This window comes from Actinia tenebrosa, unplaced genomic scaffold, assembly GCF_029948245.1.
Source record: "Actinia tenebrosa isolate PJP-AT-01 unplaced genomic scaffold, QUT_ActTen_1.0 utg1471__unscaffolded, whole genome shotgun sequence".
Taxonomy (NCBI): Eukaryota; Metazoa; Cnidaria; class Anthozoa; order Actiniaria; family Actiniidae; genus Actinia; species Actinia tenebrosa.
In genome coordinates, this window is record NW_028292589.1 from 53,127 (window position 1) to 71,583 (window position 18,457).

At 36.5% G+C, this 18,457-nt stretch overlaps 3 protein-coding genes across 3 annotated transcripts in view; all 3 read left to right on the forward strand.

Annotated features, from left to right (window-relative positions):
- LOC116293667 (exocyst complex component 6B) overlaps positions 1–12,055 on the forward strand; it is a 26,936-nt gene extending 14,881 nt beyond the window's left edge. Inside the window, exons 17-31 of the mRNA XM_089025348.1 lie at positions 417–464; positions 1,001–1,103; positions 2,300–2,356; positions 2,871–2,923; positions 3,311–3,375; positions 3,682–3,728; positions 4,292–4,371; positions 4,486–4,540; positions 4,672–4,744; positions 5,181–5,287; positions 7,134–7,214; positions 7,607–7,667; positions 7,775–7,848; positions 8,471–8,583; positions 10,116–12,055. Of these exons, the coding sequence (XP_088881474.1) occupies positions 417–464; positions 1,001–1,103; positions 2,300–2,356; positions 2,871–2,923; positions 3,311–3,375; positions 3,682–3,728; positions 4,292–4,371; positions 4,486–4,540; positions 4,672–4,744; positions 5,181–5,287; positions 7,134–7,214; positions 7,607–7,667; positions 7,775–7,848; positions 8,471–8,583; positions 10,116–10,248 (1,150 nt within the window). The 3' untranslated portion in view covers positions 10,249–12,055. The remainder of the gene's footprint in view (positions 1–416; positions 465–1,000; positions 1,104–2,299; positions 2,357–2,870; positions 2,924–3,310; positions 3,376–3,681; positions 3,729–4,291; positions 4,372–4,485; positions 4,541–4,671; positions 4,745–5,180; positions 5,288–7,133; positions 7,215–7,606; positions 7,668–7,774; positions 7,849–8,470; positions 8,584–10,115) is intronic.
- A 1,375-nt stretch (positions 12,056–13,430) lies between these two features.
- Positions 13,431–15,016, forward strand: LOC116293699 (uncharacterized). The gene has a single exon (XM_031701164.2). The coding sequence runs from the start codon at positions 13,573–13,575 to the stop codon at positions 14,518–14,520; it is 948 nt and encodes a 315-aa protein (XP_031557024.2). The 5' UTR covers positions 13,431–13,572; the 3' UTR covers positions 14,521–15,016.
- A 1,052-nt stretch (positions 15,017–16,068) lies between these two features.
- LOC148904406 (uncharacterized) lies at positions 16,069–17,846 on the forward strand. Its single transcript, XM_089025355.1, has one exon. The coding sequence runs from the start codon at positions 16,203–16,205 to the stop codon at positions 17,157–17,159; it is 957 nt and encodes a 318-aa protein (XP_088881481.1). The 5' UTR covers positions 16,069–16,202; the 3' UTR covers positions 17,160–17,846.
- Positions 17,847–18,457: the final 611 nt, after the last annotated feature.

The window sequence follows — 18,457 nt, forward strand, 5'->3', positions numbered from 1 at the left end:
TCTGATTGATTAGGTGGTCATTTATTTTAAATCTGCCCATGCTAACTTTGAACTTCCTGTGAGAACGCATGTATAATTAGAGGGTAAACATTGAAATTGACCTAACAACGACAATTATGTTCAAACAGTCAAAATAAATGTGCAAAATGTTGCCATTAAAACTTAACTGCTGAATTTATGAGCTTGAAATAGACGAATAAATGAAATTGTGTCTGTGTGTGTGTCAGAACCAAACAATGGAATAAATGATTCAATGTATGAAATATTTATGATGAACTAATAGCTGAATGTCAAAAAACTACAAAATGGCTTTTGCACATACTGTACTGTAGTACAGGTGAAAATGTTGCTGCCAGGGTTGTGAAAATTGAATTTATCATCTAGCCTGAGTAAACAAATATGATTGTTGTATACAGGAATCTTTATAATGAAACACTAATGAAAGAATGGGAAGGAGTTTTCAAGTAAGTACATCATCACTGTTTTATGTTATGCAGGGTCCCTAGCTCCTCTTTCATTGAATATTTTAAGAAGCCTGAAGGGATAAGTTGTTGATCTTGAAGTATTTATCAAGAAAATTATATTTTCAAAATCACTTATGATGTCAACAATTTACGTCATCTCATTTGCATATTGATATTTCAAATGTTTATTACAACCATACTACTACACTGTTCACATACATAAGTGATTTTCAAGGAAATTTTTTTTCCTTGATGTACATCCACTTCATGACCCTGCCCCCCACCCCCCCCCCCCCCTCCAAATATATAGCAATAGGAGATAGATCATTCTAAGACCCAAGAATAACTGGAATTACTTGTGCTTCTGCTTCTTATTTTCATCAAAAAAATGAACTGATTCGATGTTGTTTGTTGTTTCTTGGAATGACCTATTAACTATTGCCTTCGCGGATGACAATGTTTTTTGAAATAGGTGTATGCTCATGTTCAGGACACCAGTTAAACTCTAATCTTCATTTCATAATTTTAATGCCCAGACAAATACTAGAAGTTGATAACTATTCTCCAATGCATGTGGAAGATGAGAAGTCCTATGATGACTTGTTGAAAGTGTTCCCCTACACTGAGAAACCCAAGAAGGTAATTATAATAGGAATGCAGATAATGAAAGAAAAACAAGAAAATGAAAGGGGAAAAAATCAGTATGGAAATGAGACAAAAATTAGTGTTAATGATAAAATAAAATGAAATTTGGTCAATATGCAGAAGGTAGCATTTGGATGGGGTAAAAAGACACTACACCTTTTGCCGTTCATTAACAGAAAATGTACATTCATTTGTGCCAATAGTTGTATCAATAACGTGTAATGTACTTTCATCAACACCACAAGTAACATCATTAGCGCGAATCAGCTTTCGATAACGATATTTGAATATGCGTGTACATTCATAGGCATCAATGGACAATCAATAGCTCGTTTGTACATTCATATGCGCGGAATGTATTTTCTTGTGCGCGAAATTCAACTTCAATAACACCAAATGACAAACAATTGCATTTATGAACAATCATTTACCCAAAAGTGAAAATTCATTAGTGCTATTAGCATAATCATTGACGATCTATAACACGCTTGGACAATCATGAGGGTCAACGTTATATTCTATAGCGTGGTTCGACAAACATTTGCATGATTCGAATGAACAATAAGAGAAATAAAACAATCATTAGCGATTTTTTTAAAAACTATTTTAGCCTTCAATTTCTTCGCCATTTATACATCGTGGCAAATACGTTTGCATATATCTGAACCACTGATCACATTTAGCGATAGTGATGGTTGCCACATTTCTCTGGAACCCTTCCATTAGCAACTGCTTTCTGTAGAGACCTAGAGCAACCCCTTGTCGTCTTGCCTCAGCCCGATCGTTCGTATGTTGTTGGATCTCTGGACGGCTGAGGTCGGCTTTGATTGCTGCTTTAAGTGAGCTATTAGAGAGTTTTAGATTTACGTTCACGGCAAACGTGAAACGTCAGTTGACCAGTAAAAATATTCTTTCAAATGACTGAAAAAGAATCGCAAAAAAGTCCAAGTAGTAGAAAAACAAAAGAGTACACCTTTTGCTGTTCATTAACAGAAAATGTACATTCATTTGTGCCAATAGTTGTATCAATAACGTGTAATGTACTTTCATCAACACCACAAGTAACATCATTGGCGCGGATCAACTTTCAATAACGACAATTGAATATGCGTGTACATTCATAGGCATCAATGGACAATCAATAGCGCGTTTGTACATTCATATGCGCGAAATGTATTTTCTAATTTTAGGGAGCAGTACCTAGTATTCTTAACTTCTCTGAATGTCCTGTGAAGTTATACAAAGAGGTGAGAAATGAATTTATTCTGACCATTGATAAATACTATTTACACCTTTTTCAAAAAAAAAAAAAAAAAAAGGGCTATCGGAGCCATTGATTTGAAGGATATAGGTGATAGGTCATTCCAAGATGGAAGGGAATTATGGGCATACAACTAATAACAAATAATCTAGGCCTTAAAATTTTTGTCAACTAGACTGGATTTCTCAATGCTAACCTCTGTGTTCTGCGCAGACTAGAATTATTATAATAGAAATACAAGTCATTGCAATTATTGTTGGATCTTGGAATTACCTTCTAATATTGCTTATTACCAATGAATTGCCTATCACCTTTGGATCCAACAATCTTTTGTTCAAATCTGGTGTGTCAATCATGTATATTATGCACAAATCGTAGTGGCCCGCCAGACTGCCAACCAAAGTTACATGTTGTAGTAACTGCTTCAATTATCATTAATTTGTCTAGTCTATACATTAATTTTTGTTTAACTTAATATTATTTTTTAAATATATTTGCAGTTCAAAGAATTCATTAATGCTTGCCTAAAGTTTAATGAGCATTTAAATGTGAGGTATGTTTTACTAGATGTTTGATTTACCTATCAAAGCAAATAGTAAGCATTCAAGGATGTCAGATATCCAAGAGGTCCACTTGTTTTCTCTAGATACCTTTAGTTGATATATAAATTATAGGCACTATAAAATATTTTTGGAATGTTTTTATTGAGGATATCAAATTGATCGCTAAATGCAATGACAAGTTGTAACTCGGGGTTACAAGACACTATCAGTGGCCAAAGAAAAAAAGAAAGGAAAAAAGATGGTAAAAAAGTAAAAAAATCCATCCAAGAAATATCTTAGCAATTAGCAAATAAGTGTACAGTACATTAGTTTGACCCATAATTTATGTCCATCACTGTGAATTAAATTAAGTATCATTTGCATTGATTATATCTTAGTCAAACAGAAATTGGGGATTCAGTAAGAAAGTCAACAAATTTACTTCTGACAAGAACTCTTAATGGTTTGTATTCCCTAAATATTTTTTACATCACTTTTATTTTTATTTTTATTTTTTAAAGCTTTTTCATCTGTCCTTCATTCTCATTTGACTTTTGCTTTTAAGCAGAATTAAGATCATTCATTAAAATTAAATCATTATTATTGATCATTAATTCATATCATTGATTAAAATCATTAATCTCAGTCATGGTTATCCTGTAGTCTTATAGATTTTGTTATTTTAATAATTTTAAACTATAATATAATTATATTATACTATTTTTTTGTAAACCGAAAGTGTGATATTCTTCATTTGTCTTCATGTCAGGCTGCATAACATCAGTCATCAAGAGAAAAGATGTTTCCATCCCACAGGTAAATAAACAATCGTTAACCATACATTCTTGTTAATATTCACCAAATTGTGTTGAATAGCTAGGGTAAATCAGCCACGTTTAGGCCGAGGGATATTCTGGGTAGTCGATATCCTGTGCCCATTTGGTACTTTCGGTGAGTGTTTGCATACAGACACGATCATGCATCAAGAGTGACAAAATGCTTTCGATTCTGTAACTTGAAACAAGAGAGCTGCAAAACTGCAATAAACATAATATTAGCCTCTAACTTCTTACCCAGATTTACACTGTACCCTTTGCTCTTCGACAATTGAACCTTTTTAACCCGACAATGGCTTTTTCAGTTTGGTATATATCTCAAGGCATGTCACAACCACATAAAGTAAAAAGAGTAAAAGCCTTTGAAAAATTGATACAACCCTATAATGTATTCTAAACAAATAAACAAACAAACAAACAGCGACAACAACAGGTAAAGAATACTGATTGGACTACAGTATCCTCCGTCTTGTATTCTTACAGTAATTGTATAATTAGTAATTGAGCTACAATAATCTGATATGCTTTGTTCTTTAATTCCAGCTTGCCCAGCTTTCTGTGAACACAGTACACCTGGAAGCAGCCTGCCTACACCTGGAGGAGTATGTTGCAGAAGTTACAGGGTACGGTTGGTTAAATGTTTATAGAATATGTCCCATAATGTTGTAACTGTAAAGTAACTGTCTGGCTGCCTGCCTGCCTTTCAATCTTCTTTTTTATAATTTTTTTTGCCTCAGGACTGCAAACGATGGGGTGAATGTTGCTAGAGTGTATGGCCTATCGACATTCAAGGTGATTGTTAACCTAAAATACTTTTTGTATTGAAACTTTTTGGGGGGGGGGGGGGGCAATGTTTTGTTCTAGGTGGAATTCAGCTATAATATACAAGTGTCGTATCATAACATTGAGTATTGTTTTTGAAGGACATAAGGGCAGAGCTGGAACAGCAGATGTATGAAAAGCTAAACATGAAGATAGAAGAGTTTATACAATTAGGTATTTGATACACATTTGCTATCAGATCTACCCAGCTCATCTGAGAAAAATGTCTAGCCAATCAGAATCAAGAAAATTTGCAAAACTGAGGTGTTACTTTTCCTCTTGAAATTATAGACTTGCAGGCCACCAAACGGAAACAAATAATGTTTCTAATAAATGCTTGATAACCTTGACAAGATTAATAAGAAGTTTTATGTTGTTATTTTTCGCTGGTCAATTTTCACAGGCTTCATGACGCCTCAGTTTCGCAGTGACGTCATTTCTACGTCACTAATTCAAATCAGCTGGACGAATTGTTCTCTCATTGTAGGTGAAATATTCCTGGACATGAGTTGGTCAGTGGTTTTGTAGTGTACATTATGTTAATGATAGCAGAATTTAGAAGTTTTTTATCTTATTTTTGGACTAAGCCCTTTTTTTTTTTTTGTTCCAGCAAATTATAACTGGGTGCCTTCAGGACCAAGGAAACAGCCCAGCAGTTACATAGTGGATTTACTGGCTTATTTACACAGCACATTTTTGAATTTTTCTGTCCTACCTGTAAGTACAGCAATGTCGTGTCTTAGTGTTCATTCCTCGAGGGGTGGTGTACGTTTAATTTTCCGTTACGTCTTTCTCTCATCTCTCTTGGTCATTGTTATTGTTTCATTTATTTGTTCGATCCCTTCATTCCTTCGCATTTCCTTACCTCCGCTTTCAATAGCCTCTTATCTCCTCATTTCTGGCACTATGTGAGTCGGACCCAAGGCTATGATAAATGAAAAAGCAAGTTAATAGTTGTTTCATGAAGTATTAAGGTATTAGGATACGTTTACGACCACTATGCGCGCAAACTTAATAACGCGCTGGCTTTATAGTATAACACAAACAAAGTATGCATTTTCTGAAAGCTGAGTAAACATAGTTTATGAAGACATCTTCAAAATACGATTTTTTTAATTGTTGTTCACGTTATTGTCCTCGAAGCGAAATGTGACCATGCCTCAGTGAAAACGTTAACGGACACGTACATTTTAATCTATGTTTGCGAAAAATGTCTTAACATACTCAGGAGATAATAAGCTCTAAAAGGGTGTCCCAGATTTTTGATATCTGTTTTATATCTCTCGCTATTTTTGATCAAAGCTCGACGATTGCTCTTGGAGTGTTGTTTAGAGTAAAAAGCGTCATAACTTTGGAAAGAAATTAAATTTCAAAAATCGGAGAGACCCTTTTTTGGATCATGAGTTACTTTATAAACTCTCCAAATTTTAGAAAAATCGAATGAAATCCAAGGGACTTTTAGCTTTTTGAAGTTGAAGTTTTAGCGGCAAAAAAGATTCGAGAAAAATGCATTTCTTTGTTTGGAGCCGGAAGCTGCAGGGAGCCACGATGGTGTTGGTCAAAACACCTTGAGCCTTCCATTTTGTCATCACTTGTCAAATTATCTGTTGTTCTGGACGATCGCAATGTAGGATCTTTTTACAAGGACAAAGGAGCATTTGGACTCAACGTTATTGTAAGCGACGGGACATTTCCGGTCTTGATAAAGTCACGATTTTGATTTGTCTCAAAATTTTGGCTTTTCCAATCAAAAATTGCAAGAAGTTTCACTAACATATAAAAGACAAAAATGTAAAGTTAATGAATGAATGAATGAACACTTTTATTTAAACAGGGTAATCCCTTCAGTTACATGGAATGTATAACTGCTATCAATAGGAGCCCTAATAAATATAAGATAATAAATAATTTAGGTTAAAAAGCTAAAATATGAAGTGAAGCTATAGTAATAAAATCCAAAGTATGTTAATAAGATCTAAAATATGATACTAAAATATAATACTAAGGGCGAGGTTAGACGTCGACCCCGCATGCCCCGAATCCAACGCAAACGAGCAAACGCTAACAATTTCATTTGCATTGGGCTCGAGACATGCGAAACTCGACGCCCAAACCCTACCCGATCACACGTAGCCTAGTATATGTTTAAATATTAATTGAAGTATATCTATCTAAAATTACGTATTAATCATATAAAGCAACTAAAAAGTGAAAAAAAAAACAAAAAAAAAACAAAAAACAAAAACAAAAAAAAAACGTGTAGAAAAATTATGACGAGAAAATAACTATGTTAAAAATGTATTATAAACTGTGCAACCATAATAACAAAAACTGCGCTTAGCGATTTCCGTCCTTACCCTAGGCAAATGTAATAGATGGCTTTGTCTCGTTGAACGCTGGGAAATACTACTATTAAATTTAAAATAATTAATGAAGAATTGCGGACAGCGAAATTTCAAAAAAAAAAGTTTTTTGAGCAAATCGTCATTTTTCGTATCCTAATACCTTAAAGTTCTTGATCAATTTATGGTCTGATAAACCGATATTGTGATGTTCCTTGCAGGGTAATGTAGTACAAACAGCATGTTTATCATCTTGTAAGCATCTTGCGGGAAGCATGAGGACTTTATTATTAGATGATGAAGTAAGTTAACTACAACATTCTGTACTGGCCACTGTCTTGATTGCTACGCGCTGTGTATGCGGACTTAGCCTCACTTCTGAGGTCGGTAAACAATAGCAGAAAAGAGAGTAACAAAAGAAGCAACTCCTGGATTCGAGGTTTAGCCTGAATACACTGGAGTTTTACTTTAGTCGTCAATACACTGCCACCAATCAGGTTATGTGAGGGTACCGAATAATTCATTTGATCAAAGGCAGTGAATTGCCCGATTACCCTCAGTGCGTAGCGAAATGAAAACAGTGTTGCATAATGCCTGGTAGTAATATTGTTGCACTAGTTAGTCAATAAACGTAGTAAAAAGATCAAGGATAAAAGAAAGGTAGTCAGTGATATTGATGTTGTTCTTCATGCAGGTAACACAGATGAATGAACACGGCATCAACTGTTTTAATCAGGACCTTAGACAATGCGAAGGTATGCATATCCTTTTCTGGCTGTGATTCTTTGTAGAATACGTTTCCTCTTTCCTGATCGTGCTGCAAGAAATGATAATGATATTCTTCGTTTATTTTATTTTACAGAATTTGCTAATTCTAGTCCAGTGGAAGGAATCAGTGATGGAACACTACAGATGACTTTCTTGGAGCTCAGACAGGTAAAGACCCCTTGCAGTGACATTTTAATAAGACCAGGAATGCCTAGCATATTTCGGTTTGGAGGACGAGAGTGACAAGCAATCTTCAAAAATGTGGATTTTCATCTGTAGCCATCTTTATATACAATTTTACCAAGATTTCACTGAGTAAATAACACTACGCTTGTCCTCCAAATTAACATTTTTGATGTCACGTGCAAAGGGTTTATAGTTTGATGGTTGCGATGCTATGAAGATAGTGATAATGAGATGAAAAGGGTGAGGATGGTGGTAGTAATAATGGTGATTGTTAAGTTTGTGGAGATGATTATGATGATGATGGTAATAACAATGGTGATGGTTATGTTTGTCGAGATGATTATGATGATGATGGTAGTAACAATGGTGATGGTTAAGTTTAATGATAGTGATCAAGAAGATAAGGATGAAGTTTGTGATGGTAAGTTTGTGGGGGTGATGGTGATGATGAAGATAATAATGAAGTGGTGGTTGTGATTGCAATGTATATACTATTCTCAGGATGTTTATTGCTTTTGAAAAGGATAGCATTTGCTTTGTCTTTGTATCTTAATAAAATATATAATATTAAAATTATAATAATAAAAACACTTTTTGATTTCAGTTGGTGGACTTGCTCCTTAGCTTTGACTGGTCAACATATTTGAAAGACCATGGCTCAACAACAAGCAAGTATAACAGAGTCAATCCTCAAATTGCTGCCAAGCTACTAGAAAAGTAAGGCTTATGATGTTCTTAGTTCATTAATTTATCATAAAATAGAAAGTGAGTGCTTAGTTCCTTCGTGCAAGTATCCTATCTGGCTATCGTTTGAAGCATACAGTCAAAGTAGTAATACATATACACCAATTTCAAAAAACGTTGTCGGTTGGATATCAGCTACAGCCACTCCACCTCCAAGTTACCAGCCTCTAAACAGCGATTGTGATCAACTGGATTGTATTGAACTCACAACCTCCGAGGTGTTGGACGCCTTAATGAGCCTTGATCCCAATAAAGCTAGTGGGCCGGATAATATCCCGGGATCTTTGTTAAAAAGCACAGCACCCGAAATAGCGCCATCACTATGTAGAATCTTCAACCTGTCTCTGTCTACGGGCGTGGTTCCCACGACTTGGAAATATGCTAACATCTCGCCAGTATTTAAAAAAGATGACTCGTCCTTGGCCGTAAACTACAGACCAGTCTCACTTCTCAGCATTACCTCTAAAGTATTGGAACGTTGTGTATTCAATCATTGCTGTCCTCACTTGACTCCATCTTTCTACCACCTACAACATGGCTTTTTGAGAGGCAAATCTACAGTTGCACAATTATTGGAGGTGTACCATGATATCCTGGACATGGACATGCTGGCTGGGGGTCAGGAAGTTGACGTCATACATCTCGATCCTCTCAAAGGCCTTTGACAAAGTGCCACACCATCTTCTGTTATTGATACTTTACCAGTATGGCATATCAGGGTCCATTCTACATTGGTTTGAAAACTACCTGTCTGACAGACAGCAGCGTGTTGCTCTTGATGGTATATTTTCGGATTGGCTACCTGTGACTTCTGGTGTGCCCCAGGGATCTATCCTGGGTCCACTACTGTTTTTAGTTCATGCAAATGATATGCCAAACTATATCCATCTCGGTTCTAGTCTTGCCCTGTTTGCTGATGATAGTAAGCTTTACCGCCCTATTGACAGCATGAGTTCCGCTGCCTCATTGCAGACGGATCTGGACTGTTTGGATCAATGGAGCACTGATCATGGTATGAAGTTTAATACTACCAAATGTAAAGTCTTACATATGACTAAAAGAAGATCTTGTCAGGGGCCTAAATATAACTATAACAACCCACAATTCCTTTCGGTCTCAGATTTCAGATCTCCGACCGACAACGTTTCTTGAAATAGGTGTATTGGGTTTACTCAGTAAAGAGCCACTGCTGTCGGACCCCTTCCTTTACACACTTACCAACGGAGCCACACTTGATTGGAACTGAGCAAGCTGTCGGACATTATGCGTTCCCACATACATATTTATTGCTGTTATTATTGCTACGCGCTAATCGAGACAACACTCACGATAGGGAAATAGGGCAACTAAAGTACCGTTAATCAAATAAATTGTTGGGTACCTTTACATACTCTGATTGACAGCAGTTTATCGGCCGAGTTACCAGTGGCGAGAGTTGTCTCGATCAGTGGTGCAAGGAGTTCAAAAACTCATTTTTTTCTTCTTTTTCTATGTGACAACTACAGGTTGATGGAATCCGAAAAGAAAAGAGGTTTTAGTCTAAAGAAAACTGACCGGGATAAGAAGAAACTAAATGAAACAATAATCAAAAAGTTGAGGTCATTGAATGGTGATAATACTGGCAACTCTGTATTATGAAAACATGCCATAAATAACATGAATTCAAATCAAATAATCCTAATAATAGCACGGAGCAAGCTAGTATTCTGGTGTACGAACTATGCATGAGAGGACCAACAATCCTGGTCAAGAAACATGAACAAAGATATTAGTACATGCGAAGTAATGTGGGCAAGAAAATCCCCACAGTAGTCCCCACAATATGATTTTATTATAAGGACAAGAAAACGGCTCCAAAGCACGCAGGAGACTGAATTCAAATATAATCCACAATAAATGTCATGCCATGTCAGCTGCTGAAATTTTCGCAATGTGCATTGGACTGGACACCTCAGTAATCACAGGTCCAGAGTTAGATTCTTGGTACTAGCTAGATTATAAGCATGTACTGATTAGCTGCTGGACATTGAGTCTCTGGGTCACTGGACAACAAACACTCGACGACACTGGACTCTGGACCCGGTACATCAGCTGGTCTATAGATACTAGGTTAACATCGTCACAGGAAATAGTACCATGACAGTTAACGTATCACGAAAGTCCATGTCTTGTAACTCATGCTCTCTGGTTATCTCTTAATCCCTTACCGAGTTCTCCTACAATATTGTTAAGAAGACTGAGCTAGAGCCGATGTAGGAGAGTGAGAGTGAACTAACTGTCCATGAATGAATGACATACAACATGGACTTAAAACGAGTCGTGGTTTGGCGTGAGTTACGAACAATTGAACAGTGTAGTTGGCGTCACCTTTTGCTCATGCTTCTTAATCAAGACTCGGGGAGCTTATATGACTTTCTTTCTTAATCCATTCATTCAAAAGGCTTCTGGGGCAATGTGTGAGAAAATACTTGATATAGATTGTACGTCAGTCGTGGCTTGCCTGCTCGCGAACAAAATGGGAGAATACATGAAAGCAAGGAAAAATGAAATACATTACCATATATACTCTTGTGCATATATGTATTTTTGAAGTAGAAGTTGAAAAAGTCTTAAAGTAATTCTATTTCAAGCACTCATAATACTAGAGTGCAAACAATATAACCGTGAAACTTTAGTAATACTAAATAGCAAAATTTCATGCAAATCCCATTGTTTTCTATTGTTTAATTAGCACTATTTTGTACTATTTAGTAATTAGTGTTTCACGGATTAATTGTTTGCACTCTAGCAATGCATTAGTTTAATGCAATGACAGTTAATAATTTCAATAAGTTTTTAAGTTTTGGGTAGATAAGCGTACATTTCGGTAGGTTCGATAGTAATAATGGGAATGCAATTAGGATTGGTGTAACAGAAAAATTGCAACATATTACGTATAGCTGTGAAAACTCAACGGTACGGCGAAGTTGGTGCCGTAAACCGTTAAGGACACTTTGCATTATGACATCACTACCACAATGCATTGCACGCTTTCTCTTGTTCAGTTAATTAGCACCAATTGTCTCACTATTCTCATGAGGAAATACAAATTTGAATAAAAAAGGCAATTCGCAAAGCATTTTGGTAGTAGTATTCAAATGATGCAATCATGCGAAGGTCCTATTGGTGCCGTGTTTGCATATTTTGATCCATTAACAGTGACCTAGCCCACTTATCAATGCGGTACCGTCACCATTGCGCGTGCTATTTCTTTTTGCACTTGCAAATTGCGTTTCATAGCATTTTAAAGGTATTCATGACAATCGATAAGCTAAACACTCGTGAATACAATTGAAATCAATCATAGATTATATAATATTAAGGACCTCGCTAAGTTATCTTAGCTATTGGCTTCTAAATGGACAACAAGTTATACTTATTAAAAGATTTTCATTTTGTATCAATACTTCTAGCAGTCTAAATTTATCTGTCCATGCGTCTCTATAGGTTTTTTTGTCGGACATGGTTAGAATATACACTCACTTGCAAAATCATTCCCGGGTTCAAACAAAGAACATAAAAGCTGAAACCGAAAGGTATTCTGGGAAATGACAATTATCCCTGGTCATTGCTTTAAGATACACAGTCGATATTAAACGTGATAGAAACCTCCATGCTTTCTGTCAGTTCAACAATTTATGAACATTTAATGCATCTATGCGGTTTTTGAACCCGAAAATGATTTTCCAATTGCCCTATTTCACTATGACGTTACATCAAACCAATATCTATTGTTTAAACGCAAAGGATCATGGTCGTATTAGGGAGTCAAATCGACGCAAATTCACCGAAAATTGTTCTAAAGCCCGTATCAATCCACGAAGAGAAGAAGAATAGCCAGCAAACGCGCCTCGGAATATTTTTTAGTACATATTAACACATATCTGGAAACCAGGCCATTTTAAATTAAACTGTTTCGCTAGGAGCAAATTTTGTTGAATTTTCTATTGGATTTGGCGATTCTATCCCCAACATAAACAAGCAGTGACGTCATAGTGAAATAGAGCAATTGAAACATTTGAAACACTATACCTAGTGTGTGTGTTCAGGGTGATGGGGGGACAACAAGCTCTGCATTAAACTAAATAATAGAAGCGACAAATTACAATGAGGACAGACACTCGAACCATGAACGCTTCGAGTTTGTTTTGCTTTGTTTTTGTTTGCTTCTTTGCTTGATCTTTGTTTGTTTGTTTGTTTTTGTTGTTTGTTTGTTTTTGTTGTTTGTTTGTTTTTGTTGTTTGTTTGTTTTTGTTGTTTGTTTTTAGGTGTTTTTTTGTTTGTTTGTTTGTTTTTGTTTTTTGTTTTTTTCCAGGTTATTATGTCCTTTACTTTATGCTATTTTAACTGATAAAAAATGAACTCGAAATGATCACGGCTCGTGTCCTCACTGCAATGATTCGGTTTCAAATTCAGTTTCCGTCCTGTACATTTTTCCAGAAATAGCAGGATACACAGACTGCGTATCATTTACACGGAAAAACAGGAAGTTCCATTTGATCGCATTACTGTTTTCTTGGAAGTCTTTGTTTTCTTGTAACGTAACGCAGGAAGACTCCTAGGCGGTAGTGACCGAGGATTTTCCCGAAACAAAATGAAAACGATTTGATTTCGATTGCCCAAGTAAACAACACTGCAAGAGAGTCTTTTATTAGTCTCTTATTTTGAGCATATTCGTTCTGAATATTTATGTAAAGAATATAAAAAAGTAAGGAACACAAAGCATATACAAATATGACTGATTCTGTATAATCAGTTTTCTATGTGTTTTGACTTCCGGAACAGGTCACGACAGACCTTTTTCTCAGAAGTCTGAAATTAGAAAACAGCTTCGAGGAAGCCACTGGGTTTACATGATACTATCCGGCGCACCTTTAAACTCTACCTAATTATTACATTCGCTTAAAACCATCAACATCCAACATGGGGCAAGTTATTAGCAGTGTCTTGGCAGACAGTGAAAGTAAACACGAAGAGGAGACGATTGAACAACTTCAAATCCTTCAAAAATTAGCAGCAGCCAAACTAGAAGCCAAAGCGATAAAGCTTGCTAAAGATGCATTTGAAGACGAGTGTTTGCCAATAGTAGCTGTAGTGGATAAAGTAGAGAGATACGCAGTGAAGGCAGAAAGCGCTCCAGCTAAAAAAATCCAAGAGTGTATCGGTGATATTTTCCAAGGACACTTTCTTGAAGGGCTTAAAAAATCTGTGTGCACTGCAATGGACGAACTATTGGGTAACACGTCAGCAGGCGAGCAAGAAATATTTGAAACACACGTTGTGTTTGCTAACAATACCCTTCTTCGAGTCGATTACTATTGCTACAAGTACGAGTTTGGATCACATGGACTGAGAGACAAGTTCAGGAATGCCTTTAGCTACGTTGTCCAAATTGGAGTGCTGGATAACCTTAGAGTTGACCCACAAGTAGCTCTTTATGAATTGGGTAAATCGATTGGAAGCGGAGACGAAATCAGAAAAGCCAGCGAAACTCTTGAAGAAGATGCCAACCTCTTGGAACATTTGTATCATGTTATTAACCGACTACGAAAGGCTGCAGCAGGTGGTGAAATAGGGCCGACACGAGCAGGAGATGTGCAACATGGAAGTTCTTCCAGTAGTGAACAGAAATCTGAAATCAGTGAGCCCCAGCAGACTTCATCATCGAGTATGTCTCACTCCACTTGGCGAGGCCTTGATTCATCCAACGTTGGCCGCATTGGCAACGCAACATTGCTGCATGAAAACGTTCTACCTGTAAGTCTGAGGGAATATCAGTTTCTGAATAGTGGTAGACGACATTTTCAAAACCCGTTTGACTTGAATGAAAGAGCCTGGAAAACCAAGGAGAGTAGACTTCAAAAATTCTGAGGATTACAAGATTCATTGATTTTATATGGAACATTACTGATATGATTTATATCTAGCTAGAGACTCAAAATACATAGGAAAAGAACTCGTAATGAACTGTCTGAAAAGTAAAACTTATTAACTAGTCGCTTTAATAATTAGTAAACCGACTGGACTGATCATGACTCATCCAAATTTAAGGAACTTGTGACCACACATTTTGCTTCGAAAATGAAACATTACTTACCACATTTAAATCTTTTGAATTTGAATTTAGATAAATTTTGATATGTTTTTCTTTTAATTATTGTTTTTTCCTCGTCAATTTTAATGTTAATCATGTTTGTACTGTATGTATATTGTATGGAGAGGGAATATCAATTGGGACGAAAGCTCTCTTTTCTTCGCCAGTCACAATATTTGTCTCCATTTTTATAAAATGTATATGTTTATATTGTGACAAATAAACTAAACTAAACTAAACTAAGAAGTAAAATAAAAAGAAGAAAAAAGTCAAGTTTTTTGATAATTTTAATAATGCTTTGCCAGTACACTGTAGCCTGCGTAGCGGCGCTTTGGTGAAGGGTTTTGGGGGGGGGGGGGGAAGGTTATTGAGAATGGCAACGCCTTAGCCTGCATTAAGGGTCATATCAATTTCAGTTTAAAAGCAGAGACAAAAAAGGAATATCGATTGATTGCGGAAATGGACAGGAAGAGGGGAGGGCGATGATTTCTCAGTCAACCGGCAAACATTAAATTTCGGCGGTGAAGATCAACGCTCGAACTTTTTTCCACTCTTCGACGGTACAGTTAAGAAGGTTTTTCAATCAGTACAAAAACAGTGATCTTTATATATCGGGCTTTTTGACATGTTCAAAATCCTCAGTATCGAAAACGAATCGTAAAGCGAAATTCAACTAAACAGTGCAGTAAATCAGTTCGTAACCGAGCATAGCACCAGACAAGACCGCATCTCATTTTGTTACTGAATACAAGAGGTGCATGTTCAGTGCAGGTAAGACAAATTGAAGTACCTGGATGCTGTTATTGAGGGCCACAATAAGTTTATCAACTTTGTAGCGATTACGTGCAACCCTCGTTAACGTTGAATAAAGTCTTCTACCGTCATCTATTTTGAATATCACGGAAAAAAATATTCGAAGCTATACTATTGCTCTATGATATTGGTGATTTCTAAGAAATCAGGCCTTTCAGTGGCGAAATAACCGGAAACAGTCCATGTTTAATTAGTTCAGTCACGCATTATACAGACAAGGTAACTATAAAGGGTTTTTCCCTTTACTTAGATTCCAATTTAACCATGCAGGGGATCTTTGAATTGCCTATCAACGCTCTTACTGAATTCTAAATCTATTGTAATAAAGAACACAAGACCATGCAACCCATCTTGTAAGCTTTATAATAATTAATGAATATTTTTGTAAATAATTACAAAATTATTGCTCTAAGGTCAAGTGGGCGCGGTAAGTTTCCAAGAGAGAGTTATCCATCACTTTATCTGCTATTTTTAGTATCTGAATTATTTTCACTTCCGGAACAGGTCACGACAGACCTTTTTCTCAGAAGTCTGAGATTTCCTAGAAAACAGCTTCGAGGAAGCCACTGGTTTCACAGAATACTATCCGGCGTATCTTCAAACTCTACCTAATTATTGCATTCGCTTCAATCGATCAACATCCAACATGGGGCAAGTTATTAGCAGTGTCTTGGCAGACAGTGAAAGTAAACACGAAGAGGAGACGATTGAACAACTTCAAATCCTTCAAAAATTAGCAGCAGCCAAACTAGAAGCCAAAGCGATAAAGCTTGCTAAAGATGCATTTGAAGACGAGTGTTTGCCAATAGTAGCTGTAGTGGATAAAGTAGAGAGATACGCAGTGAAGGCAGAAAGCGCTCCAGCTCGCAAAGTTCAACGGTGTATCGAAGATATTTTTCAAGGACACTTTCTTGAAGGTCTAGAAAATGCTGTGTGTTCTGCAATGGACGAACTATTGGGAAACACGTCAGCAGGGGAGCAAGAAAGATCTGAAACACACGTTGTGTTTGCTAACAATACCCTTCTTCGAGTCGATTACTATTGCTACAAGTACGAGTTTGGATCACATGGACTGAGAGACAAATTCAGGAATGCCTTTAGCTACGTTGTCCAAATTGGAGTGCTGGATAACCTTAGAGTTGACCCACAAATAGCTCTTTATGAATTGGGTAAATCGATTGGAAGAGATCAAATCAGTGAAGCCAGCGAAACTCTTGAAGAAGATGCCAACCTCTTGGAAAAATTGTATCATGTTATTAACCGACTACGAAAGGCTGCAGCAGGTGGTGAAATAGGGCCGCCAACGGCAAAAGATGCTTCAAGTAGTGCACAGAAATCATTGGAACTTACGCAGTACCAAATAGCAGCAGTCACAGAGAACCATTATGTTTCCGGTTCCGGTGGCTCAAAAATCATTGAATCAGATGGACACTCTGCAGTAAAAGTGAATAGTGCAGGGGTACCAGCGAAGAAAGGACAAACGGGTCGTTACTACTGTGGACGACGTATTCTATCGTGCTCTTGCTGTGATGGACATTGCGGTCCCAACAATGGCTGCAATTGCTGGTCTTGTCAAAAGCTAGATAGAGAAGAACGTAAATAGCGCCAGCTCACTGATCTAATTGCTGCGGTCATATGGGAACACACAAAGAAACCTTTGACTTAAAATCGTAGAGTTTACTTCTTTTCTCCTTCTTTCTTGGGCTATCTGAAGATTTGTACGGAATTCTCGCGCCAAAACGTGTGTGCTTACGACCCTCGATCAAAGTATAAGAAACAATTTCAATTCTGTGAACAGCGAGAGCATACAAGAACAAAAGCATTGACCATTTTTTTTGTTTTATTTAGTCGAAGATGGATCAAGAAGTAATCTTCAAAAATTCAAGTGTTTTTTGGCTAACAATCGTATGTTTTAACTTTCTACAGAAGCAGTTTCGATCCCTACTCAATAGGGTCATCGGTGAATCAAAGAATAACTTTTTTTCAAAATTTTCAACATTAAAATTTTTTTTCTTTTAAAGTTGAAAAATATTGTAATGGGGAAAATGAACAACAAAATAATGATTTGCTTTAGATTTTTTGGGGGGGGGGGAACCTATTGTGATGTTTTTGTTCGACTTTATCCATTGTTATATGACGTTGACGGTGCACAGTGAAGGAAACGGTTGCTCCGTTTGTTCATAGTATTCGGCAATATAGAAGTTTTTATTCCTAAAAACGTTCTAAAATATACGTATTATTTGTTACTTAATCCTATATGATTAATACAAATTGTTTATTGAAAAGGAAATTGCCTTTTTTCACACTTTCTTATTTATCATCTAGTAACTTAACTGTATCTGCGCGGAAGTATTTATCCGCATGGTTTGTGGTCATCGAATGAAAGTTTTCACTTTCAAAGTGTTAATACATGAAAATAATAAGGAAATGAGTATTTTCAGCCAGTTGCTTTGGTTCATTGTGCAGGGTCAGTATCACGTGATGGTATGGTTCAACATCAAACGCAAAACAATAGCTTTGTTCTATGGAGTTTCCAAACAGTTTCGCTCCATTAACTATGATGTAATTTATCACAAAAGTTCAGTCATCTTCTCTAAGTAATTAGTTTCGAAATCGAAGCAGTCCTTTTGTTGACTAGACTGCGGGAATGTGAACACAAACTCTGGTTAGGTAATCTGACCAACAGTTTGTGCTCGGATGCACGTAGGCTATTCGTTGACCTGCAATGGTTCATTCTCTCGGTCAGGTTTTGAACAACTGATTTTATCTTCACTCTATGAGGAATTGCGAACCAAACAGGTAAAATTCTAAATGCTTCGCATGAATTTGAAAAAAAAGTAAGTAAAAAGATTGTATAAGTTTCAAGTCACCCATCAAGGTACTATTAAACCTCGCTCAACC